This window comes from Urocitellus parryii, chromosome 6 (genome assembly GCF_045843805.1).
Source record: "Urocitellus parryii isolate mUroPar1 chromosome 6, mUroPar1.hap1, whole genome shotgun sequence".
Classification (NCBI taxonomy): Eukaryota; Metazoa; Chordata; class Mammalia; order Rodentia; family Sciuridae; genus Urocitellus; species Urocitellus parryii.
This window is the reverse complement of record NC_135536.1, coordinates 90,106,469-90,134,352: the sequence shown is the minus strand read 5'-3', so window position 1 is coordinate 90,134,352 and position 27,884 is coordinate 90,106,469. Positions and strand designations below refer to the sequence as shown.

The following is a 27,884-nucleotide window of genomic DNA, read 5'->3' as shown; positions in this document are numbered from 1 at the left end:
TTCTTATTTATGTCCTTTTTTTTAAATATTTATTTTTTAGTTTTAGGTGGTCACAATATCTTTATTTTATTTTTATGTGGTGCTGAGAATCGAACCCAGTTCCTCACGCTAGGCAAGCACTCTACGACTTGAGCCACATCCCCAGCCCCTATGTCCTTTTTTTAATATTTATTTTTTAGGTGTAGATGGACACAACACAATGCCTTTATTTTTATGTGGTGCTGAGGATGGAACCCAGGTCCTGCCAGTGCTAGGTGAGTGCTCTACCACTGAGCCACAATCCCAGTCCTTATTTATATTCTTTTTGGGGAATGCATTCTCTAGTAACATACTGAGGGAAGATGTGGAAAGCGAAAATTTTAAAACCTTAAATGTTTCAATATATTCTTCCTTCATATACTTGAGAGTTTGGCTGAGTATAGAACTCTATGTTGGGAATAATTTTCCATAAGACCTTTGAGGGTGGTGCCTTATTATTTTCTAATATTAAACCATAGAGAAATCTATAGTCATTCTGATTCTTTGTATGGCCTTTTTTTTCTCTTCCTCCATAGAATATAAAGAATTTTCTCTTCCTGAAAAAAAATTGCAGATGTTCTGATATTTTTCTGATTTGTTAGTTTATTTTGTTGGATACTTGATGTATCTAATCAATAAGAAAACTTGAGTATTTAAAATTGGGGAAATTTCACGAGTTACTTTGATGATGTCTTTACTTCTTTTTGACCTTTTATTGTTCAAAGTTGTGTTATTGTCTAGGCTTCAAGTTGGTTGTCTCTGTTAAGCAAAGAATTGAAGAAGGGAACACAAAGATAGTAAGCAAACACCAGGTTTATTGCAAGAGCAAAAGTAACAAAGTATCAGGGGTGGGAGTTCCAGAGCTAGGAGTCTAATAAGAAAGTACTGACTTGTTTAAATTTTTAAGAGCTTTGGGTTTTCCTCCCCTTTTTATCTCTTCTCCTCTCCATGCTCTTCTTATTATTGCCCATTGAACACCTCAGGTCTTAGTCTTTTTATGGATCCCCCTGCTTGTGTGCAGGACACTGAAGTGTCTGCATGATTGGGTCCCTTGTTCATGTCCATGAGCACTTTCATCAGCTAGGATGCTGACCTTATTGGGGGACACTCTTTATGCTCTTACTGTCTGGATCATCCCCAAACTTCCTCATTTGCCATCTTGCTCTGACTGCCTGTGCATTTCTAAATCTTGCTTAATTGAACCTTCTTATTTTGGTTGAACTCAGGGGCGCTTTACCATTGAGTTACATCCCTAGCTCTTGTTATTTTTAAATTTGAGACAGGATCTTACAAAGTTGCTGAGAGTCTCACTAAGTTTCTGAGGCTGGCCTTGAACTTGGAATCCTGCTTCAGCTTCCCAAGTTGCTGAGATTACAGGCATGTGCCACCACACGCAGTCCATCTTTTCCTTAGAGAGATATGTGACTATCAGTTTCTGAGAGCTGAGAGGGGGAAGAAACTGAGATATTCATATTCATTAAGTTATAGTTTACTTAATTTCCTTTTGTTCAAGTATGGTACTCTTTTCCCAACAATGCATGGTATCCCAGAGACCTTCTATTTTTACCTTTTTCTGTGTGTCATCTTATGGATTTCTGTTGTGGTGGGGAAAGGGCAGTCTCTTAGCTGTGTGTAGCAGGAGAGAAGATCTTGGGATCTAACATCTTGGGATCCACTATCTAATTCCTGAGCTTTGTGGATTTGTAGTATAAATAAGGTTACTTTTTGGTTTTCTCCACTTCTGATGTGGATTCAGGTTTCTTGGGCTCATTAATTTCTTCTTATATGTCTCTCCAGCTTCAATCCTTGTATTATTGTCACCTCTTTTCCTGTATGGTTATTCCTTCAAAATTTAGGCTAAAGAACAATGCATGGCATATATAGTATGTTTTCAGTAAATACTTGATGAATGGATGAATGTTTACATTGCCTTTCTAAGACCAACTAATCAGTCATGGTATCCTTTCCTTTTGGCCTAGCCTCTGACTTGGCATCCTCTGCAATTTAGTGTGTCAGGGTGCTGTGGATCTCAAATCTTTTTGTCACCATTGTCCTAAAACCATACACTTACTCAATTTGGTATTTCCTACAGTTATTAGCAGGGTACTCATAAATTGAGACAGGGTCTTCCTAAGTTGTCAAGCCTGGCCTAGAACTTGAGATCCTTCTGCCTCAATCTCTGCAGGAGCTGGGATTAGAGACATATGCCACTATGTTCAGCCAAACGTTTGTTTATTGAAAGAATGATTGTTAAAAGTTCAGATTGTAGGGCTGGAGATGTGGCTCAAGTGGTAGCGCCCTCGCCTGGCATGCGTGTGGCCTGGGTTCGATCCTCAGCACCACATACAAACAAAGATGTTGTGTCCGCCGAAAACTAAAAAATAAATATTAAAATTCTCTCTCTCTCAAAAAAAAAGTTCAGATTGTAGAATTTTATTTAATGTTTTCTCATTCAAATAACTTTGTATGCCATAAATTAGGATTATTTTTTAAAATATTTATTTTTTAGTTGTAGTTGGACACAATACCTTTATTTATTTATTTTTATGTGGTGCTGAGGATCGAACCCAGGGCCTCACATATGCCAGGCGAGTGTTCCACCACTGAGCCCCAGCCCCAGTCCTAGGATTATTAATAGTAAAAATATGATTAAAAATATATCTCTTTATTACATAATCTAAGTCATTGTCAAACTTATGGTCTCAGGGTCTCTCACCAATCTTAAAAATTATTAAGATCCTAAAGACTTTTTCTTCTTTTAATATGGATTTATATGTATTGATGGTTACTATATTAAACCTGAAAAGTTCTAAATGTATTTATTTTATGATAACAGCAATACACCTATCATATGTTATTTTCCAAAAAGAAAAGCAAATTGATGAGTGGTAATGTTTTACATTTTTTTCAAATCTCTTTGATGTGTGGCATGAGAGAAGGCAACTGGATTTTCATAATTAACTTTCAGTATGTTGCAGTATGTTGCTTTGGTTGAAGTACATGAAGAAAATATGTCCTCATTTAGGTACACAGCTGTAAAAAATTATTTTAGTTTACTTTTCAAAAATTGTGGGATTTTCTTAATTAAAATTTCTTTTTAAAATTAATATTTGAATGCTGGCATGGTGGCGCATGCCTGTAATCCCAGTGGCCTGGGAGACTGAGGCAGGAGGATCGCAAGTTCAAAGCCAGCCACAGCAAAAAGGGAGGTGATAAACAACTCAGTGAGAACCCTGTCTCTAAATAAATACAAAATAGGGCTGGGGATGTGTCAGTGGTCAAGTGCCCCAGCGTTCAATCCCTGGTACCAAAAAATAAATAAAAAATATTAATATTTGAAGTTTTGACTTTTGTTTTTGTTGTAATATTGGTGATTAAACCTGAGGCCTCAACATGCTTGGCAAAAACTACTACTGAGCTATACCCTGGCCCTAAATAGACTATTTTTGGTCTATAATTCTGAGTTCTAACACATGAATAGATTAAGGTAAACCCTCATGACAGTTATAATAACCATTCATAATAGCTCATAAGTATTCATGAATAGCTCCAACACCTCCAGACAGTCCCATCATCCTATCCCTTTTGTAGTCCTACCTTCACCCTCTTGCCAGTCCTTGGCAAATTTATAAGACAAAACTATAGTTTTGTCTTATAAATGTAACCATACAGTATGTAACTTTTTTGAGACTGACTAGTTGTGTCAAACATTTTTTCATATATTTGTTTTTTTTAAATCAAAATGTTTACTGAGCAATAAAAAGATGATTCATGAGTTTATTTGTAATCAATATATCCTTTTTGATGACATGCTATTTGTCTTTTGCCCATTAGCCAAATATTTGGCCTTTTGTTCTCTTACTATTGAATTTTAAGGGTTCTCTAGGTTCAGATATAAACTGTTGATTTACAGATGTTTTCTCCCAGACGTTAGCTTATTTTTTCAATCTCTTAATAGCATCTTTTACAATATAAAGTTGGGAATTTTGGTGAGTATCAGTTTATCAGGGTTTTTTTTTTATGAATTGTACTTTTCTTGTCATGTCTAAGAACTCAACATAACTCCTGGTCACAGATTTTTCTCACAGATTTATTACTTAAAGTTGTATATTTTATATTTACATCTATGATATATTATTGTGACTTAAGTTGTGTGTAAGGTGTGAAGTTCAGATTAAGTTTCAATTTTTTACATGTGCATATAAAATTGTACTAGAATCATTTTTTAAAATATTATCTTTTCTGTATTGAATTGCCTTTGCATGTTTGGCAAATATCAGGTGACCCAGAAGATGCAAATTCATAGGGGCAGAAATAGATTAATGATTGCCATAGGCTAGGAGGAAGTGACTGCTGATAGGTATTGGGTTTCTTTTCTTTTCTTTTCTTTTCTTTCCTTTTTTTTTTTTTTTTTTTTTTTGGTATCTGGTAAACTCAGGTAAACTCAATCTCTGAGGCACATCCCAGCCCTATTTTGTATTTTATTTTCTTATTTTTTGTGGTGCTGGAGATTGAATCCAGGGCCTTGTGTATGTAAGGCAAGCGCTCTACCAACTGAGCTATATCCTCAGCCCTGTATTTTTATTTAGAGACAGTGTCTCACTGAGTTGCTTAACGCCTCCATTTTGCTGAGCCTGGCTTTAAACTCTTTTTTTTTTTTTTTTTAAGAGAGAGAATTTTTTTTTAATATTTATTTTTTAGTTTTCGGTGGAAACAACATCTTTGTTTGTATGTGGTGCTGAGGATCGAACCCAGGCCGCACGCATGCCAGGTGAGCGCGCTACTGCTTGTGCCACATCCCCAGCCTGGCTTTAAACTCTTGATCCTCCTGCCTTAGCCTCCCAAGGTGCTAGGTAACAGATGTGTGCCATCATGCCCAGTGGTATGGGATTTTTTCCTGGGGAGGTAAAAAATGTGCTAGAATTAATAGAAGGGATGGTTATACAATCTTGTGTATATACTATAAGCCACTAAATTGTACACTTTAAAATTCTGAATTTTATAGTATGTGAGTTAAGTGTAAACTTTTTAAAAAGCTTGAAGTATTTATAGGGTCTGTTTCTAAACTCTTTTTTAAAAAAATTTTTTTAGACGTTTATGGACCTTTATTTTGTTCATTTATTTTTATGCAGTTCTGAGACTCGAACTCAATGCCTCACACATGAGAGGCAAGCGCTCTACCACTGAGCCACAAACCCAGCCCCCTGTTTTTTAAACTCTTTATTGTATTTAATTTATTTTTCTGTTCCTTTGTCGTTAGCTCACTTTTTGATTACTCTAGCTATATAGAATAAGTCTTAAAATCATGTTGTAGAGTTCCTCCAAATTCATTATTTTTCAACAGTATTTTGGCCTATCCACATAATTTTCTTTTGGTAATACTGGGGATGGAACACAGGGCACTCTATCACTGAACTATATCCCCAGCACTTTTTATTTTTTGTTTTTTACTTTTTTTAATTTAAAAAATTAGTTTATAGATGAATACAATACCTTTATTTAATTAGTTATATTAATTTTTAAAAATATTTTTTAGTTGTCAATGGACCTTTATTTTATTTATGTATATGTAGTGCTGAGAGTCAAACCCAGTATCTCACGCATGCTAGACAAGCGCTCTACCACTGAGCCACAGCCACAGCCCCCTTTTTATTTTTTATTGTATTTTAACTTTATTTTTATTTTTTGATACTGGCATTTGAACCCTGAGCTACATCTCCAGTCTGTTTATTTTTTAAATTTGAGACCGGATTTTGCTATATTGCTGCAACTGGCCTCAAATTTATGACTTCCTATCTCAGTCTCCTAGTCACTGAGAAGTTCACATTCACCACCATTCCCTATCCTTTTTATTTTTTGAGTTTGAGATAGGGTCTTGCTAAATTGCCTAGGCTGACTTACCTGGAACTTAGAATCCTTCTGCCTCAGCCTCCTGAGTCTCTGAGATTATAGACATATGCCACCATGCATAACTTCTTTGGTAATTCTTTTTTTTTTAAAATATGCTTTTTTAGTTGTAGATGGACACAATACCTTTATTGATTTATTTATGTGGTGCTGAGGATTGAACCCAGTGCCTCACACATGCAAGTCAAGAACTCTACCACTGCCACAACCCCAGTCCATTTGGTAATTTTTTAAGAGCAGGTTTGCTGAAACACATCTTAATTTTCTTTTATCTGACAAAATCTCTATCCCTGAAGGATATTTCTCTGGATACAGAATTCTGGCTTGACAGTTTCTTATTTTCAGTACTTTTTTGTCTTGTATTTTTTGTCTTGCTACATCCTCCATGGTTTCTGATGAGACTATTCAGAGTCCATTAAATTGTTGTTCCCCTATAAGTAAGGTCTCAATTTAATCTGGATGTTCTTAAGCATCTTTCTGTGTGTTTAATTTTTAGTGTTTAATTACAATATGTTTAGAAGTGAGTTTTGTTTTTGTTTTTGCTTATTCTGTTCACTAAGTTTCTTCAATCTCTTTCAGAAAATATGGAAGCTTTTAGCTACTTTTTTAAAACTTTTTTTTAGTCATAAATGGACACAATATCTTTGTTTTTATTTATTTATGTTTTATATGGTGCTGAGGATGGAACCCAGGGTCTCATGCGTGCGAAGCAAGCCCTCTACCACTGAGCTACAACCCCAGCCCTTTTAGCTACTTTTCTTTTTTTAATATTTATTTTTTAGTTATAAGTGGACATAATATCTTTATTTCATTTTTATGTGGTGCTGAGATTTGAACCCAGTGCCTCAAGTGTGCTAGGCAAGCATTCTACCATTGAGCCACAATCCCAGTCCCCCTTTTAGCTGCTTTTCAATGTTCAATTTTTTCTGTCCTACACGTTTTTCTCTCTTGTGACTCTGACACAAGTGTTATAAATTTTAATGTTATACCTTCAATTATGAAAATATTTTTTCTCTAATTTTTTACTGAGATGGGATGTTTAGTCTCCCAATTTGAAGGCTCAAGTAAACCTCCCATCTCAGTCTTCTGAGTAGCTGAAACTACAGGTATCACCCCATTCCCAGCTCTTTGGTTTTCCGATTGAAAATTTTCTATAAATTTATCTTACAGTTTACTGACTCTTTCCTCTGACAATTCCATTCTTATATTGGCCCATCTGGTGACAGTTTAAAATTTCAGTTATTGTATTTTTCTAAAATTTCAATTTACTACTTTATATCTTCTGCTTCCTTACTGAGACTTATACCTTTCTATTCATTTCTAGGGTGGACATCTTCACTTCTGAGAGCATTTTTATGGTAACTGCTTTAAAGCCTTACTAAGTGCTAAATGTATATCATCTTGGCATTTGCACATGTTGAATACCCTTTTATATGTAAGTTGAGATTTTCCTCTTTTTTTTTTTTTAAGAGCTTTAAAGTTACACATAGTAGTTGAGTTTGTCTGGATAAACTCATATATTCATGGAATTCAATTTCAGTTCATGATTTCCCCCTCTTTTCTCTCCTGTTCTCCTTCCCCTCTCCTGTTCTGCTTTCCTTGTTTCTTGTATGCTTGATAGTATTGGATTGTATGCTCAGCATATCAAAAATTATGTTTGAGATTTGAGTCTTATTTAAATCCTGTGGAGAATGATGGTATTTTTATTTTAACTACCTGCTTGTGTTCATGTTGCAAGTTCTGACTAGTCTTCTGTATACTTTGGTTTTCATGTTAATTCAGACCTGTTCTACATCTGTATTACTGACTGGCCAGTCAGAAGTGGACCTTGGGTCTAAGTCTTTGTTTAGTTCCCAGTGTGTTTAGTTTCTAGTGTCAGCGGACTACTGCTCTTTGCAGATTATCTAATTGATCAGTGAGTTTAAGTAGGATCAATGAGTCTCATCCATCCATTAGAAAGTTCATTATCAATCCCCTAACCAGCACAGTGGCACATGCCTGAAGTCCCAGGTGCCCAGAGACTGAGGCAGGGAGATTGCTTGAGTTCGGGAGTTTGAGGCCAATCTGGGCAACAAAGTAAGACCCCATCTCAAAAACAAAGAGCTGGGTGCAGTGGAGCTCCCCTGCAATCCCAGTGATTTGGGAGGCTGAGGCAGGAGGATTGCAAATTCAAAGCCAGCCTCAGTAATTTAGAAGGCCCTAAGCAACTCAGGGAGAATCCTATCTCAAATAAAAAATATTGTTTGTTTGGTTGGAAATTCAAACAAACAAACATACATGTCAACCACTCTTTCTCTAAGAGTTTTAGCAACCACTGATAGTCACTGCTTAGATTATTTCATTAGATACAGCAAAATGGTGACTTTTAAATTCAATGATCACCTTTTCGTTTTCTTGAAGTACAGTTAGTATGAGAAAGGTAGGATAAACCTTTCTTTAGTTTCCTTTTATTTATATGCAGAGTAATGGATTGTTACCATAGCAATTGTTTACATTATCTGAGTTAGTAGATTTTTTAAAAAAGTATCATTATTAATTCATGTATTTAAATACATGAACACATACACACACACACACTATTTTTTTTTTTTTTTTTTTTTTTTTAGTACTGGGGATTGAACCCAGGGGCACTCTACCACTGAGCTACATTACATCCCCAGTCCTTTTTATTTTTTTATTTTGAGTTGGAGTCTTTCTGAGTTCTCAGGTTGGCCGTAAACTTGTGATCCTCCTGTGTCACCTCCTGAGTCTCTGGGATTATAGGCATGCAAGCACTGTGTACAGCATACATTTTTATATATTTTATTTCATTACACCTATTAATTTTCATGCTCAAAATTTCACACTTTAATTCAGTGTTAGCCCCTGTGTCTTTTTGACTTTTCTTCATTGTCTTGGATAGAAGTAGATTTACTTACCCCGAGAAATTTAAGCTTCAGCATTATTGTGGGGGCTTCTGTCAAGGCTTTGAGACCAAGGCTTTAGCAATTGGTCATATGATTTTGTAAAATTTTACAAAAATAAGATTTTTTAGGAGGGCATGTAGGCTGGTGTGTGCTTAATATATAAAGTCCAAGCTTCACAAAACCTGGATCTGGCCCTAGTCTTAGATATATTCCTGTTTTTAAGCAATAACAATATTTTAGGCTAATCTTTTATATTTCCTGTTCCCAGTCTTAGAATTACTAATTTCTCCAAGTGTTAACAATTAGCTGAAGGTTCTTTTGCTCAATTCAGATAGAAATCTCAAATAGGCGAAGTGCAGCTCTATTATGATTATCAGCTTCTGCTGGCATCTCTCAGCACTAGAATTAGCAGCTCTCTGCAGCTTTCTAGCTGCTTAGCATGCTTAGTGTTACCAGCTCTTAGTACAGCCCGCTCAGCTTGCTCAAATCAAGATAGAAGTCACCAATAGGCAAAATAAAACCATCTAAACAATGTTTTATTGAGGCTTGTGCTGTAGCATAAGGGAGAGAGTACAAGGAAGGAGCTCTTCAAGGATAAGAGGTCATCTGCTTATATTGACAAAAACGGCTGTCTGCACAGGCTCATAATCATCTATCCGTAAACCATAGAAGTTCTGGGCTGTAATGTTGTTCTGTGAATATATGGTGGATCTGTGGGCTCTTGGTTTTCATGGGATATCGGGGAGGTATTCATCACCATCACTGTAGGAAGTTGTTGGAAAATCCTTGGCAAGTCCTAAGGGAAGCAGACTCTAGTTGTGAGCTGAATGAACTTTGGAAGCTTCTGTGGCTTAAATGGCGGTTGCCCAAGTAGCCCCAGGAGTTTGGTATTTTCCGTAGCATCCATTACTAGTGCAGCAGTTGTCAGGGCAGCTTTGGCCCCAACACTAATCCCCACCTCACCTCTACCTTATCACTGCGGGCCAGCATAGCTCCTTGGTGGCACATCAGGGCAGCTGTGCATGGCAACAGTGCCAGAGGCGACGATACCTACTCCTGCTGGCCTCCTGAATCTTTAGCCATCTAGGAAAAATAGCGGTCTATGTACATAAAGACAGAACACACAAAAAAGCTGAAAACCATTGGTGGAGGGTCAGACCCTCCTGTCTCACAAGGAGTCTTTTTTTTTCTCCTTAGGGAAATAGTATTTTGAACCCATAGCTGCTTAATGCCATTGACTTGCATTGCTTAGAGTTGTAAAATGTGTAGTTTAATAAAGAATACAGAGTTGTTCATTTTCTTCAGGATAAGGTTTCAGGATTTTAACCTGACTTCTTTGATTTTTATATTTATGTCTCTTTATATTATCTTTTGTATCCTAATGAGTTAGTATAATCACTTATTTACTCCATCACTCAGTATCATAGTTTTGTTAATTTTAAAATTTGTTCTAATTAGATATACATGAAGAGAATGTATTTGACACATGGTACACAAATGGAGCATAAATTCTCATTCCTCTGGCTGTGCATGGTGCTGGTAGTATAATCATACCTGTATACAGGGTAATAATGTCTCTTTCATTCAACCATCTTTCCCATCCCCATGCCCCCTCTCCCCCTTCTTACTCCCTTCTGTACAATCCAAAGTTCCTTCATTCTCATCCACCACTATGGATAAGCATCTGCTTATCAGAGAAGACATTTGGCCTTTGGTTTTTGGGGATTGGCTTATTTCACTTAGCATGTTATTCTCTAGCTCCATAGTATCATAGTTTTAAAACAGTATCATTATTACTTCTAATAATAAAACTACTAAATGCAGGGTTTTTTTTGGCATGATTATGGGCTGATTTTATTTCTTATATACTTTCAGCATTCTCTTAATTCTTTTTTTTTTGAGAGAGAGAATTTTTTAATATTTATTTTTTAATTTTTGGTGGACACAGCATCTTTGTTTGAATGTGGTGCTGAGGATCGAACCTGGGCCGCATGCATGCCAGGCGAGCGTGCTACCGCTTGAGCCACATCCCCTGCCCTCTCTTAATTCTTAATAATATATTGATATTATGACTAGAAAATAAACATTCTATAAGTCTGTTTTTCTGTATCATGTTAAAAAAGTCAATCTGAAAAAAAACTAACTAAAAATAACATAGAATGTTCAAGCAAAGTACAGAAGATGAAATAGAAATAATGATATTTTACATTGAAAATACATGCATCTTAAACATTGTATTTCTTATTTAAAAAAAATTTTTTTTTCTTTTTTTATTGTCAGTTGACCTTTATTATATTTATATATTTATATGTGGTGCTGAGAATTGAAACCAGTGCCTCACACTTGCTAGGCAGGCGCTCTACCACTGAGCTACAACCCCAGCCCTTATTTCTTATTTTTAAATGTATATTTAATTGACAAATAAAAATCATATATATGTATTATGAATGACATTTTGAAATATGTGTACATTGTGCAATAACTGTAATCAAAAAATTTAACATTAGCATTACCTGATTATTATTATTTTGGTGGTGGTGACCATATTTCAGATCTACTCTCTAAGCAATTTTTGTGCTGTTTTTAAAATTTATTTACTTATTTTAATTAGGTATATATGATATGAGAATGCATTTTGATTCATTGTACATAATTGCAGCACAACTACATTTCTCTGGTTGTACATGATGTAGTATCACAACATATGTGTAGTCATACATGTACCTAGGGTAATGATGTCCATCTCATTCCACCTTTTTTTCCTGCCCTCATGCACCTTCCTTCCCTTCCCTTCCCTTTGCCCAATCAAAGTTCCTCTGTTTTTCTCATGTCTCCCCACTTCCTGTTTTGGATCAGCATCCACTTATCAGAGAGAACATTTGGCCTTTGGTTTTTAGGTTTTTTTCACTTCATTTAGTATGATATTCTCCAACTCGATCCATTTACGTGCAAATGCCGTAATTTTATTCTCTTTTAATGCTGAGTAATATTCCATTGTGTATATATACCATAATTACTTTATCCATTCATCTACTGGATCTAGGTTGCTTCCAAAGTTTAGCTATTATGAAATGAGCTGCTATGAATATTGATGTGGCTGTGTTACTATAGTATGCTGATTTTAAGTCCTTTGGGTAGAGACTGAGGAGTGGGAAAGCTGGGTCAAATGGTGGTTCCATTCCAAGTTTTCTAAGGAATCTACATACTTATTTCTAGATTATTTGCATGAATTTGCAGTCCTACCAGCAATGTATGAGTATGCCTTTTCCCCCACATCCTCACCAACATTTATTGTTGTCTGTATTCTTGATAGTTGCCATTCTGACTGGAGTGAGATGAAATCTTAGAGTAGTTTTGGTTTGCATTTTTTTTTAATTACTAGAGATGTTGAAAGTTTTTTCATATATTTGTTGATTGATTTTATATCTTCTGAGAAGTGTCTATTCAGCTCCTTAGACCATTTATTGATTGGGTTGTTTGGTTTTTTGGTGTTAAGTTTTTTGGGTTTTTTATATATCCTGGAGATTAGTGCTCTGTCTGACATGTGTGTGGCAAAAAATTGTTCCCAAAATGTAGGTTCTCTGTTCACCTCATTGATGGTTTCTTTTGCTGAGAAGAAGCTTTTTAGTTTGAGTCCATCCCACGTATTAAATCTTGATTTTATTTTTTGCACCTTAGGAGTCTTGTTAAGGAATATGGGGCCTAATCCAACATAATGTAGATTTTTAAAAATTGATTCTCAGTACCACATATAAATAAGTAAAATAAAGGTCCATTAACAACTAAAAAAAATCAAAACAAAAATTTTGGCAGATTGCATACAAAAATGTATTAAAAAAATAGTGCACCATGATCAAATGGGGTTCATTCCACCGATGCAAGGTTGGTTCAACATACAGAAATCAGTAAATATTATTCATCCCATCAATAGAATTAAATCATGAATCATATGAACATGAAAGGGTGTTTTGAACATGAAAGGGTGCTGTGTTTTGTAAATGCTTTCTCTGCATCAATTGATATAATCATGATTCTTTAAGTCTTATTGATATGATGAATTATATGAATATAGAGTCGTGTCATCAGCAAATAATGATAGTCTAAGTTCTTCTTTTCCTAACTGTATCTCTTTCTCAATTAATCCCTTTAATTTCTTTCTAATTTCTATCTAATTGCTCTGGCTAGAGTTTCAAAGACTATTTTGGATAGAAATGGTGAAAGAGGGCATCCCTGTCTTGTTCCAGTTTTTAGAGGAAATGCTTCTAATCTTTCTCCATTCAGAATGATGTTGGTCTTGGGTTTGACATAGATAGCTTTCACAATGTTGTTCCTATTATCCCTAGTTTTTATAGTGTTTTGAACATGAAAGGGTGCTGTATTTTGTCAAATGCTTTCTTTGCATCAGTTGATATAATCATATAATTCTTTAAGTCTATTGATGTGATGAATTATATTTATTGATTTCTGTATGTTGAGCCAACCTTGCATCGCTGGAATGAACCCCATTTGATCACGGTGCACTATTTTTTAAATATGTTTTTGTATGCAATTTGCCAGAATTAAAAAAAAAATTTCTGGTTGTTGATGGACCTTTATTTTATTAATTTTTATGTGGTGCTGAGACTCAAACCCTAGTGCCTCACACATATTAGGCAAATGCTCTGCCACTGAGCCACAACCTCAGCCCCTGCCTGATTTGCCAGAATTTTATTAAGAATTTTTGCATCAATGGATAATGGTCTGAAATTTTCTTTCCTTGATGTGTGTCTGCCTGATTTAGTATCAGGGTGATACTAGCTTCATAGAATGAGTTTGGAAGGGTTCGTTCCTTTTCTGTCTCACAGAATAATTTGAGGAATATGATATTAATTCTTCTTTGTAGATTTTGTAGGACTCAGCTTTGAATTTGTCTGGGCTTTTCTTGGTTGGTAGGCTTTTGATGGCATCTTCTACTAACTGCAGTTTTTAAGTTTTCTTTCTCTTTTTTCTTTTGCAGCCCCTGGGAATCAAACCTAGGGTCTCACACTTGCTAGGCAAGCATTTTACTACTGATCTATGCCCTCTAGCCTTAAGATTTCTTTATGGTTCATTTATTTCCTAAGATATTTTCCAGTGGGATGTACAATCAAATGCTATATTTTATTTATTTATTTAGGTACCAGAAATTGAACGTAGGGGCATGTTCAATTGAGCCACATCCCCAGCCCTTTTTTATATTTTATTTAGAGACAGGGTCTTACTAAATTGCGTAGGGTCTTGCTAAATTGCTGAGGCTTGCTTTGAACGTGTGATCCTCCTGTCTCAGCCTCTCAAACTGCTGGGATTATAGGCCTGTGCCACAACACCTGGCCCAAATACTGTATTTTAAAGCCACTTGAAACAATTATTTTCTATGTGATTATGGAACAAACTTGGTAAGCAATGGGTTTGGGTTTATTTTAAATTTTTTAGAAATTGTACACCTTCCATTTTTAGTGTTTTTAAAAATTTTTTTTGTTTAATTTTGCATTTTCACTATTTTTCAAGTGTCACTATTCAATATCTGAACAAAATGGTAAATTTATTGTGTATTATGCAGAGATAGCTGTGACTGTAGGGCATGCTTTTTCTGAATGAAGCAAACTACTAATGTATTTGATTTGGGAATTGTGTTCAGGGATTGGTAAGACAGAAGAATTTAGGCATAGAATGACCTTGTATTATGCAAATGTGGTTATGAAGTATGGCTGTTATTGATTGGTTGACTTTCTGAATGTTAATCATTCTTTCGAAGCTATTATCATTATTTGATTGGTTGGTTAGTTTGTTTTTTTTTCTGGTACTATGGACTGAACCTAGGAAAACTCTACTATTGAATAATATCCCCAGCCCTTATTTTTTATTTTGAGACAAGGTCTTGCTAAGTTGTTGAAGCTGGCCCTGAACTTGTGATTCTCCTGCTGCAGCCTTTCCAGTCTCTGAAATTACAGGCATGTGCCACCAAGCTATGTTTAAATCCAGTTTCCATGATCATTTCCTATATTGTTTTTTTGAATTTGGAGTATTGGGATTTTTTTTATCATATACAAAACATTTACATAGTTCCAAAATAAAACTGTAAAACAAGGTATATTCACGTTTGGCTTCCATCCTTAATACTCTTCATCCTCTCCCTACCCTCCCTTTCTGTTGAGTAAATGTTGTTAAATAACAGTTTGCAGATCAGATTTGACCAACCTCCCACACACTCCCCCCCCAAATGTAAACTTATTTGTTTACATATTGTTTTTTGCTTTTTTTTTTTTAATTTTTGGTACTGAAATTGAACCCAGGGTTGCTTTACCACTGAGCCACACCCCCAGTCCTTTTTATTTTGAGAAAGAGTAGTTAAGTTGCTGAGGCTAGTCTCAAATTTATAATCCTGCCTCAGCCTCCCTAGTTGCTGGGATTTCAGGAGTGCACCACTGCCAGGCTTTTTATGGCTTCTTTTTGTGTTTTAGTGGTGGAGTTGAGTAGCTATGACAGTGAATGTATAGGTCCTGTGAAGCCTAAAATATTTGTTTTCTGGCCCTTTCACACTCCCCAGCTGGGTGCTGAGGCTCTCAGTCACCCGTAAGGTTGGCCTCCCACACTTTACTGAAAAAGTTTGCCTAATCCTCTTAGGGAGAATAATTTTCATCAGTTTTTGACTTTTTTTTTCTTTTTTTAAAAATAAAAGCAAATAGAGCTAGGGTTGTGGCTCATGGTGGAGTGCTGGCCTGGCATGTATGAGGCACTAGGTTTGATCTTTAGCACCACATAAAAATAAATAAATAAAATAAAGATATTAAATAAATAGATAAAAGCAAATATTTTACTCAACATTTACTTTCTTTTTACATAAAAGGAAGCATACTACAAACCCTTTACTTGCATCTTGCTTTTTTCTATTGAACAATATTTCCTGAAAATCATTCTAATTAATCTCTAATTCCTAGACGAGCTTAGTTTTCATCTCCTTTAGGCTGTGCATTTCTATCTTTTGATTTTCTGCAGGTATGCTATTCTTTTCACTATTATTCTCCTTTCATTGTTTGACCAAAAGTACATTTCTGTGTTCATGTTTATTTCCTGTGCATTTAAGTGCATTTTCTTGGTGTGTGTGTGTGGTGCTGGGGATTGAACCCAGAGCCTTGTATATGCGAAGCAAGCACTCTGCCAACTGTGCTATTTCTCTAGCTCTCATTTAAGTGCATTTTGTAACATTAAAATATGATTAGCTCAGACTGGGGCTGTAGTTGAGTGACAAGAGTGCTTGCTTAGCAGGTGTGAGGCATTGGGTTCCATCTTCAGCATCCCATAAAAATAAAACAAATAAAATAAAGGCATACTGTTTATCAACAACAACAAAAATGATTAGCTCTAATGATGTTAAGGTAACTGTGTTACAACCTAGCAAACTATAAACTGTTGTAGATTAGGTACTGTGTCTTTTTCACAGTATGTTGCATTCAAGATAGTAGTCTATTTGGGTCAAATGCCATTGACCCCATGCTTGCTCTTTAGTCTAGCAATCTCAGTTATTGTAAATAATGTTTGTGTTGTAACACTGTCTTTGTAATGTCTGGAAATCTATAGTAAAAAAAAATAATGTGCTTTTTAAGATATGCATTAAACAACTTTTGGAATACTTTGTGAGGCATTTCCCCCTTTCCAACAAGGCTTTCTACTTAATGTATAAGACTGGTGCTTTTTTTTTTATTAATTGCTCTGATCTTTTTTTTTTTTTTTTAAAGAGAGAGTGAGAGGAGAGAGAGAGAGAGAGAGAGAGAGAGAGAGAGAGAGAGAGAGAGAGAGAGAGAGAATATTTTTAATATTTATTTTTTAGTTCTCGGCGGACACAACATCTTTGTTGGTATGCGGTGCTGAGGATCGAACCCGGGCCGCACGCATGCCAGGGGAGCGCGCTACCGCTTGAGCCACATCCCCAGCCCCAATTGCTCTGATCTTGACATATCATACATTTGATTCAAATGGGGTATGAATTCTCATTTTTCCACGTGTACAGGTTGCAGGATCACATTGATTATATGGCCACGTATATACATACAGCAATACTAGTGTCTATTGTATTCTGCTGCCCTTCCTATTCCCCCCTCCCCTCCCCTCCCCTCCCATCACGTCTCTCTACCCAATCTACTGTGACACATTTCTCTCTCTTTTTTTTCTTCCTCCTCACATCATCATACATGTATTTTGTATAACGATGAGGGTCTCCTTCCATCTACCATGCAATTCCCCTTCTCCCTCCCATTCCCTCCTACCTCCCTTCCCTATTTAGTGGTAATCTTCTTCTCAAGCTCTTCCTCCTACTCTATTTTGAGTCACATCCCTTATATCAGAGAAGACATTTGGCATTTGTTTTTTAGGGATTGGCTAATTTCACTTAGCATAATCTGCTTTAATGCCATCCATTTCCCTGTAAATGCCATGATCTTGTTATTTTTTTACTGCTGAGTAGTATTCCATTGTGTATAAATGCCACATTTTTTTTTATCCATTCATCTATTGAAGGGCATCTAGGTTGGTTCCACAGTCTAGCTATTGTGAATTGTGCTGCTATGTACATTGATGTAGCTGTGTCCCTGTAGTATACTCTTTTTAGGTCTTTTGGGTATAGTCCAAGAAGGGGAATAGCTGGGTCAAATGGTGGTTCCATTCCCAGCTTTCTAAGGAATCTCCATATTGCTTTCCAAATTGGCTGCACCAATTTGCAGTCCCAACTGGTGCTTTTTTTTAGTTGTCAATGGATCTTTATTTTATTTATTTATATGCAGTGCTGAGACATCAAACCCAGTGCTAGGCAAGCGCTCTGCCACTGAGCTACAACCCCAGCTTTCTTGATATTGAAATGTTGTATGGATTAATTAGCCCTGATATGTTACTATTTCTTTTGTTTTAGGTTAAATGGAAACCACCCTTGGGAGCTAGATGCCTGTGTAGCTGTTCTACCACATCAGTGTTTTGCAATGAGTGGGGGAGGAGAGCAGCCGGATATCCTCAGTGTTGGAATCCTAGTAAAAGAAAGATGGAAAGTGGTGAGTGTACTTCTTGGGGTGTGTGTGTTTGTGTGTGTGTGTGTGTGTGTGTGTGTGTGTGTGTGTGTATGTGTGTTTGTACATATAGGGGTCAATTTTGGTATCTTGGTAAAAATACCATTTCATTAGGCAATAATACCTACATTGTTTTTGTGCCTAAAGCAGTTATTTTCTTATGATTAAGTTCTGTTTATACTTGAATTCTTAGTTTTTCTTCATAAAGTACTATAACTTCCTAACTTCTAGTAGCTATGTTAAGTAAGGTAAATGAAAGTGTACTTAAGGAAAGAACACATGAAAAAAAATATAGTGTTTGGAAGTACAGTGAACTGCATGTTCCTTTTAATTAAGGAAAATTATAAGTATTTGTTGTTCATCTTGATTGTTCTCTTTCATCTTCCGTCTAGAGTATTTTGACAAAATCTTTAACCTTAGTATTTCTGTACTTGCTTTAGTATGTATACTTAAAAAATCAGGACTTCTTTCTTAAAACATAATCATACGGGCTGGAGATGTGGCTCAGCGGTAGCGCGCTCGCCTGGCATGCGTGCGGCCCGGGTTCGATCCTCAGCACCACATACCAACAAAGATGTTGTGTCCGCTGAGAACTAAAAAATAAATATTAAAAAAAAACTCTCTCTCTCTCTCTCTCCCCTCTCTCACTCTCTCTTTAAAAAAAAAAAAAAAAAACATAATCATACTACCATTATCACACCCAAAGAAGTAATAATTTCTTTTTTTTAAGAGAGAGAGCAGAAAGAGGGGGAGAGAGAGAGAGAGAGAGAGAGAGAGAGAGAGAGAGAGAGAGAGAGAGAGAGAGAGAATTTTTTACTTATTCTTTCGTTTTTGGCAGACACAACATCTTTATTTGTATGTGGTGCTGAGGATCGAACCCAGGCCGCACGCATAACAGGCGAGCACGCATAACAGGCGAGTGCGCTACCGCTTGAGCCACATCTCCAGACCCCAGTAATAATTTCTTAATATCGAAGAATAGCCTTTCAGTTTTCACATTTCCCTTATTTTTTTGTAAATTGTTTTGGTAATTTGAATCACGGTCTAAATTAGGTCTGGGTATTACAAGTGGTACTTATTCTTTCATTTTCTAGATTTTCTCTTTATCTGTATCTCTCTCTTTTCCTTAACATTACCGAAGAAACAAGGTGATTTATATGCAGAATTTCACATTGGTTTGGATATTACTAGTTGCTTCCATCAATGTTAATATGTCTTTCTGTCTCATATATTTCATGGAAACTGGTAATTGTATTTAGAGGGCTGATTATATATGAGTTAGGTTTGTTTCTTGAAGTGGGACCCCCCATTTTTTTTCATAAATGATATAATGTAGTTTTAACTAGAAGGGCTATTTTGTTATATTAGTAGCTATTGATGTGTATTGCCTAGGTCTGTTCATTGTTTTTTGGGGGGATGGTACTGGGGTTTGAAACTAGGGATGCTTTACTACTGAGCTATATCCCCAGTCCTTTTTATTTTTCATTTGAGACAGGTTTTTGCTAAGTTGATTAGGACCTTGTTAAATTGTAGAGTCTGGTTTTGAATTTGTGATCCTCCTGCTTTAGCTTCTGGAGTTACTGGGATTAAAGCTACTGTGCTCAGACCTATTAAATTTTTTTGGGGGGGGGATTGAAAATTGCTGATATTCTATCATTTTTTTTCATTTATTAGTTGAAATATACCTATAAAGAGAAATTTCTATCATCAGCTGTTTGATTAGGAAAGCAATGCTTGCTTATTTTGCTTAGTTCCCTAGCATACTCCAAAAGTTACCAGTGAAATTTGTTTTTTAGTATAGTTAAGAATTTGTAGATTTGATATATTTTAGTCCATTATAGTTTTTGTCCTTAAAGATATTCAAATTGTCTCATTTGACTAAGGGGGACATCCTTCAAGTTGTCTTCTGAATTCCTTTGACATGGTCCTAATAGACTTTATTTTTTAAAGGAATTGTTTTTGTTTTCAGTATATTTAAGTATTTTTATTGCTATCTAGTCTTTAGTCGCCCAAAGTTTTGTTCCATTAGCAGGTTTCACAAAGCTATTTTAGTGTTTTCCTTAATTTGTCAATAGATAGAAAAAGGAAAGACCCTTTAGCAATATTTTTTTTTTCCTGGGTTTTGAACACAGGTCCTCACCCGTGGAAAGTATGTGTGCTACCACTGAGCTATATCCTCAGCCTTTTTTTTGGCAGTAAAAATTTTGTTTCTATATTATAGGATGTTTTACTGACTAGGTAGATCAGTAGGCTTTGAAAATTTGCTTCACCAAATATAAGAACCATGTCATCATCATGGACTGGTGTAGGGAGATTACAAAAGTTGGTAATTGTTGCTTCGGTTCCTAGCATTGTTCTAAGTACAATGATAGGATTGGCTGTTCTCCAGTAGACATATCAAAAGGTAATAAGTGAAGATCTGCCTACATGGCTCTCTCTTTTCCTGATAATGAGAGCTAATATATTTGTGGAATTTATCCCCCCAAATTTGAAAGGAGGAGGGGCTTTTTATTTTATTTCTTTTAATTGTGCCTGGTATTGAACCCAGGGCCTTGTGCATGTGAGGCAAGTACTCTATCAACTGAGCTATATCCCGAACCCCAGAGTGGCATTTTTAATAACAGCACAGGCTCATTATTAGGATGGTACTTCAGTTACTTAATTGTTATATAACTACATCAAAACATAGACATTTAAAACAGACATTTTATTTGCTCACAATTTTTTTATTGATTAAAAAAATGATAGCGGAATGCATTACAATTCTTATTACACATATACAGCACAATTTTTCATATTTCTGGTTGTATATAAAGTATGTTGACACCAATTCATATCTTCATACATGTACTTTGGATAATGATGTCCATCACATTCCACCATTCTTACTAATCCCCTATCCCCCCATTTTCCCTTGAAACCCTCTGCCCTATATAGAGTTCACCTATTCCTCCCATGCTCCCGCTCCCTATCCCACTATAATTTTGTGGATTATAAATTAGGGACCGGTATGCTTGGGTGGTTTGTCTTTTTTAGTCATGTGGCACTAGTAAGATTGGTTGGGTTGGAGGATCCACTTCCAAATGCTCACTTCTGGTACCTTTGGGATCTTTAGCTCTTCCACTGTCTCCAGTTTCATAGTTCATTTTCTAGAAAATTTCCTATGGCTGATTTTTTTTGGTATCTGGGATTGAACCCAGAGACACTTAACCATGGAGCCACATCCCCAGCCCTTTTTTATATTTTATTTTTAAATTTTTTTTTTTTTAGGTGTAGGTGGACACAATATCTTTGTTTACTTATTTTTAGGTGGTGCTGAGGATTGAACTCAGTGCCTCATACATGTGAGGCTGGCACTATACCATTGAGCTACAGCCCCAGCCCATGTTTTTTTTTTTTTTTTTTTTTTAGAGTCAGAATCTCACTAAGTTTCTTAGGACCTTGCTAAGTTGCTGAGGCTGGCTTTGAATTCATGATCCTTCTGCCTCAGCCTCCTGAGTTGCTGGGATTATAGGCGTGCGACACAGAGCCTGAATGTGGCTATGTCTATGACTTCTAAAGATGGTCACATGCATTATTTTGTAGCTGGGTTTTTAAAATATGGTTTTTATTGGTGCATTATAATGCATAATAGTGGGGTTCATTGTGACATACTCATACGTGCATATAACATTATTCTATCACTTTCCTTCCCCAGTACCTCTCTTTTCCCTCCTTTCCTTTCTCACCCTGATCCCCTTCATCTACTTTACTGGTGTCCCTTCTATTATTTTCTTAAATTAGTGCATTATAATTTTACATGAAAATGGAATTCATTGTGGTATATTCATGCATGGACATTGCATAATTTATTTGATTTTTTTTCCCCCAAAACCTCTTTTTACTCTCCTTTCTCCCTCTCAGTCCCCTTCCTCTACTCTATGGGTTTCCTTTCTATTTTTGAGAGACCCTTTTTTTTTATTATTATTGTGACTTGTTTTCAAAAGACAGGAAGCAGAAACTACTAGGTAGTTAGGGGTTGTCCTCGGAATTGGCACAGTGTTCCTCTCCTCTGTTTTGTTGGTTAAATCACTTACAAAATTCACCCAGATTTAAGGAGGTGGGAAAATAGAATCTGTCTCTTGATGGGAGAATGGCAATGTCACATTTTCTTTTTTAATATGAAAGGCCTTCTTCACACTGAAGAAGAGTAAGAATTGGACAGAGATACAGTAGTAGTCATCTTTAATCTGTGTATCCCCATCTACTAAACTGCCTCTGTCCCTTAGCCTCAGAAGCATTGATAATGTCTTAGGGTTTTGTCAAGATAATTTAGAAAATACTAATGCTTTATTTATTTTATTTTTTCATTTGTTCTAATTAGTTATACATGACAATAGAATGCAGGTTGACACATTGTACACAAGTGGAGCACAACTTCTCACTCCTACAGCTGTACATGATGCAGAGCCACACTAGTCGTGTAGTACACGTATATAGGGTAATAATGTTTCTTATTCACTAATGCTTTATTTATACTCAAGTGGCAGTATAAGAATAAACTAATGGCAAAAACATTTACTAAAGTCTAATTTTTTTATTTTTAAAAATTCTGTCATTTGGTAAGGTTTTGTGAGGTAAAACAATAAGCCACCCCCTCATCTATCCATAATTAGAAGGACATCCCTTTGGAACTATTTGTGAATTTTGTTATTGTTTTGAGCAGGGTCTCATTATGTTGACCTATTTGGCTGTGAACTTCTGAACTCTTTCCTCCTGCCCCATCCTCCTGAGCAGCTGGGACTACAGATGTGCACCACTATGTCCAGCTTATTTTTGAGTTTTTCAAGTTACTCTAGGCTTTGTTTAATGGACAAAATATATAGAATCATAAGCAGTAATCATGGCCCAACAAACAGCAACATATTTAATTGAATAGTTCTGAAGCTTATTTTTTAACTCAAGCTCATCCTATAGTTCCTCAAAATATTTCTTTCCTTACAACAAACCAAAATGAATATCAATTATGACTCAAACATGCAAATTATTAGTTATTAAGCAATAACTATGTAACTGGGATTTTTCCAAATGCTATAGGACTTAAAAGAAGTAAGATAAATGACTCTCTCTTTGAAACTTTTTCTGTAGTGGGGTGGGACATTGACAATAGAAAGTTAAGCAACATGAGTTAAAAAGTAGTAGAATAATACATAATAATAATTTTTGAGGTGTGGACTGATAAAATGATTAATTGAATGACTAAACAAATTATTCTCATAGAAATTCAGATGAGAAAGAAATTAGCCTAGGTATAATAATCAATGAAAATTCAGTGGAGAAATAAATAAGTAGGACATGACATGGGGCCTCTTGAGGGGTTAGGATTTAAGACCCCCATGCTTCTGGTGATGGCTTCCTGTGTTATATCACATCCTAGGGATTTGAAAATATAAGGAAAAGACGATCTAGGGTCAAGAAATGGAAGATGACTGATTTCATGCTATCTAACTTGAAATACATCACCTACTCCATTTTCTTTAGAACCTTATAGGTCTAGTTGTCTCTAGCTCATCAGAAATTGTTTATGATACCAATACAAAATCATGATGTTTCCCAGTTAATTTTTCATCTTATTAGAAAAATATTAAATATTTGATGAAAGTACTTAAATCAATTACAACTTACTCTTATTTGAATGTGTAGATGCATAACTCTGGGATTCTTCAGAGTAGTTCTCTGCCTGCTTTGTGGAGCCTGTTAGTTGCCTCAGAGAAGAGTCATTAGTGGTGAGAGGGATGGGTGTTGGCTCCATCTTCTGACCTCCCCTGTACGCATACACTAGATTGGTTCCAAGTGAGATATCAATTGGCAAAAAGATTTTATGGTTTAAAAAGTGTGAAGATGACTGTTTTAGAGTTAAAATAATAAATCTGAGTGGCATTTGTGGAAGTTGATTCTTTCAGATATTATATTTTTTGTGACTTTTCTCCTGCTGCCTATAGATCAAGTTTTCAAATTGTTTGTTACTGAAATAATTTCATTACTTTTTGAGGAAGACCCTTGGAAAAAGGTTTTGATGTTATTTTCAGGCTTTTGATTTCTTTTTGCCATATACATAGTTAATTTAACAGTACTGAATATTTTATCATAAAATGAGGATTGTTAAATTATATATATTTTTTCTAAATAAGAGATCTGAATTTGTTCCCAGTTAGAATCTTCTCATAATTTTGAGTTTATTCTTATTTTATTTTCTGTGCAGTTGAGAAAAATTGGGGGTGGGGGCTTTGGAGAAATTTACGATGCCTTGGACATGCTCACCAGGGAAAATGTTGCACTGAAAGTGGAATCAGCTCAACAACCAAAACAAGTTCTGAAAATGGAGGTTGCTGTTTTGAAAAAACTACAAGGTAAGCTGCTTTGGATGATACACAATTTATAATTTGTATGATAATTTATAGTTTAGTATTCTTGAACCTTGACTACATTTTCTGGTATCTGCTAGGTATAAACATGCTGAGAATTTTTTTCTTGAAAATTTTATCACAGTTAGTAGTAATAGAGATGTGTGATTGCTTAGACTAATTGGATTTTGAGAATTCCTTTTCAAGGTAAGGATGAGAGAGTGAATTTAGCAGAGTCACTATTGCTTTAGAAAGTATTGTACTAAATCTGCTATGGTAAAATTTGCTTTATTAAAAAAAATCAATCATAAAATACCTCTGAGGTTTCTTTGGATGTTAAAAAAATCACATTAAGGAAGTTGACTTCAGATCATACTACAGGATGGTTTTAAAAGAATATACTGCTCTTTTATGTATTCTCACTACTTGAGTTTCAGAGTATAATTCTTGCCATTTTCAGTTTTGAAAGTCCACTTTACTACTCAGGTCCCTATGTTTTTACTACAAGGTCAAATAAGTTTTTTCTGATGTCAGTCTAGTCATAGTCATATAAAACCCTGAAATCATTGCTAGTTTGTGTTCATCTTTGTAATAACTATTTAATGAAACATTGTGATACTACAAATATTAAAGTGTTTGATATGAATCAAAATTAAATAAAGATGATCATTCCATTTTGCCCTAAGCTTTCTGATTATACAAGTTTCTCTCCCAGTTTGGTCAGTTGATTAGAGTATGATCATAATAAAATTATAAATCTATTTAGTAGTTATATTTAGTTTACACTTAGCTTTACCACAACATGGCAAATCAGGAAGATAGTAAATAGATTAGCATCCATTGTCATTAATAGACAAAGAATTAGAGGAGAAAGAATAGAGAAAAAGATGTTTTTTAATTTTTCTCCCTTTTCTCCTTTTCCCTATTTCTCTTGAGTTGTTCTCAACTCAGTGATGTTGAGGCCACAAACAGGTGCAGCTGGAGCCCTTTTCAAAAGTGCACAGATCCCAGGATATTTGTTCTACTCCCAGCATCAGCTTGGCCTGGACAGTTTATCTTCACTGACCTTTGATTTGTTTGACCCTGAGGAGATGCTTCAGTGAAGCAGGAGACAGCTCTGCAGTCCCTTTAGGAGGTTCTCCTGCTTCTTTTGGCTGTACTTTATTCAGGATTTATGTAATAAAGCTTAAAGATCAATTAGTGCCTTTTATAAGTAAGTTGGAGACCCTGGATATTAGTGCTCTCCTTTACTTCTACTTTATTTTTCCTATTATCAACCTAAAATGTTTTTTTTTCCTATCTGCTTATAACCACATGATACCCTATCCTTCAGAATTCTTCATTTTTCAAAAATGGATAGGTTTTTAAATCTTTTGGTCTCTATTTCAATGAATAGTCTTTGAGTGTGTTCTCTTTTTAATTTAAGCCTTCTGCATACTTATGCCTTACATCTTCCTTTTACTGAGATTGCTTTGGAATCTGGATTCTTTTGAGAACATTTTTATGAGACCGAACTGTTTTTGCTTTCCTAGCAGCATGGAGATTTAATATTGAATGACCCCAATTAAAGAATTAAAATGTATAAGGAAACAGTATATGAATAGAGGTACCCTCTATTATAGGATTAGTTTGTCTTAAATTGATGTTCAATTTTTGATATTTTATGATGAGTTTAGCCTGGATCCTAAATCTTGCTCCTTTAAATAAATCAATCCCCTTTCTCAGAATTCATGTTATGCCTTTTCTCAGATTCCCTCTATTCTCATTTATCTTTTTTTTTTTTCAGTCTTTCCTGCACTGAACAGCCTGGATTTCCTCAGCTCTGAAAATCTCTCATTATTAATATCTTTCTTTCGTTGACCCTATCCCATGAAGTCCTTACCATTTTATCCTGTATTTTATTTTGGGGAACCTTCCCTGTGCTACTTCACCAGATTAGTTTCTTGGATCTCTCTGAATCATTCTGGATGAAACCTGCAATACTTTATTGAATCAAGCTCAACTCTTCAATTTTACTTGGTTTTTACAAATGTGGTTGAGTGTTTTAATCGTTTCTAAACTAAACCACCTATTTTTAGGTTTGATACTTCCACACAAAGTTGATAGTCTCTAAATTGTCCCTAATAAGTAGAGCCTTAAACTTGTTCAGCTTTTCTGTTTAGTAACATAATTGTTCAGAGGTAAATCTCTTCATAACCATTTAGTTGTGTCTCTTCTTTTTCTCCATTTGTGACTATATTATCTTCATCTTTTATCAGTTTCTTTGCATTGAAATCCTGTGCAAAGGGGATAATTGCCTCCCTATTCTGTTAAAGTCTTTTTTTTCCTTAAGTAAATGTTTGACAGTGATATACTACTTATTGTCACTTATCCATTTTAATGATCTCTTATGCTGTGTCTCAATTCATGACTGTTTTTATTTTTAATAAGTCCAATTTTATTTGCAGTACTATTACAAGATTTAAACAACTTCTGTCCTTTGACTTCGAATCACTAGTAATTCTATAATACCTCAGGAGCCATAAGTACCTATATAAAAAATGGATTTCCATTTTAGTTTTAACAAAATTTGGTACATGTCTAGAATCCTGAATTGAAAGTGACAATTAAATTAAATTATTAAATTAAATAATTTTTTTTAAATATAGATTTTTTAGTTGTAAGTGGACTATTTTATTTATTCATATGTGGTGCTGAGAATTGAGCCCAGGGCCTCACACATGCTAGGCAAGCACTTTATCACTGAGCCACAACCCTAGCCCCTTAAATTATTTTCCTCCTGGTTTTCTAAACCCTTTATTTGAGCAGTTTTAAGTTCACAGGAAAATTTAAAAATATGTGCATTTAGAAACATTCCACAAATTGCCTTCCCTGTCATACACAGTCTCCCTCATTACCAACATTCCCTACCAGAGCAGTGCATTTGTTACTATTGATGAACCTACACTGACATATCATTATCACTTCAAATCCATAGTTTACTATAGAAAACTTTTGGGTCACTCAGTGGGGTTTACTTTTGTATTGTACATTTTATGGGTTTAGACAATTGTATATATAAAAGGGTGGATAATATAGTATATTACAATATGAAGAATTCATACACACATATTTTTTCACTGCCCTAAAAATCCTCTGAGCTCTTTTTGTTCTTCTTTCTCTCCTCCTGGCTACTACTAATCTTTTTATGATCCCTATAGTTTTACCTTCTTCAGAGTTTCATATAGCTGTAATAGTATGGTATTGGCTTTGTTCACTTAGTAATGTGCATTTAAATTTCCTTCACATCATTTTATGGCTTGATAGCTCATTTCCTTTTGGTATCAAATCATATTCCATTATCTAGATGTACTGGTTTATTTAACTATTGAAGGATGTCTTAGTTGCTTTCAAATTTGGGCAATTATGAATAAAGCCATTGTAAACATTTATGTGCAGGTTTTTGTGTGGACATAACTTTTCAGCTCTTTTGGGTAAATATCAAGAAGCACTATTGTGGCCTGGGGTTGTGTCTCAGCGGTAGAGCGCTTGCCTCACACATGTGAGACCCTGGGTTCGATCCTCAGCACCACATAAATATAAATAAGTGAAATAAAGGT

The 27,884-nt window shown here is 35.3% G+C and overlaps 1 protein-coding gene across 4 annotated transcripts in view; it reads left to right on the top strand.

The window, feature by feature from the left end:
• The window catches only part of Ttbk2 (tau tubulin kinase 2), a 141,104-nt gene that overhangs the window by 21,203 nt on the left and 92,017 nt on the right, over positions 1 to 27,884 (top strand). For 3 of the 4 annotated variants that reach the window (XM_026390552.2, XM_026390544.2, XM_026390566.2), the window contains exons 2-3: positions 17,752 to 17,887; positions 24,144 to 24,291. In XM_026390552.2, coding sequence (XP_026246337.1) covers positions 17,819 to 17,887; positions 24,144 to 24,291 — 217 coding nt within the window. In that variant the 5' untranslated portion in view covers positions 17,752 to 17,818. Of the gene's footprint in view, positions 1 to 17,751; positions 17,888 to 24,143; positions 24,292 to 27,884 lie in introns of those variants that run through there. The other variant, XM_026390557.2, reaches the window with a different exon arrangement.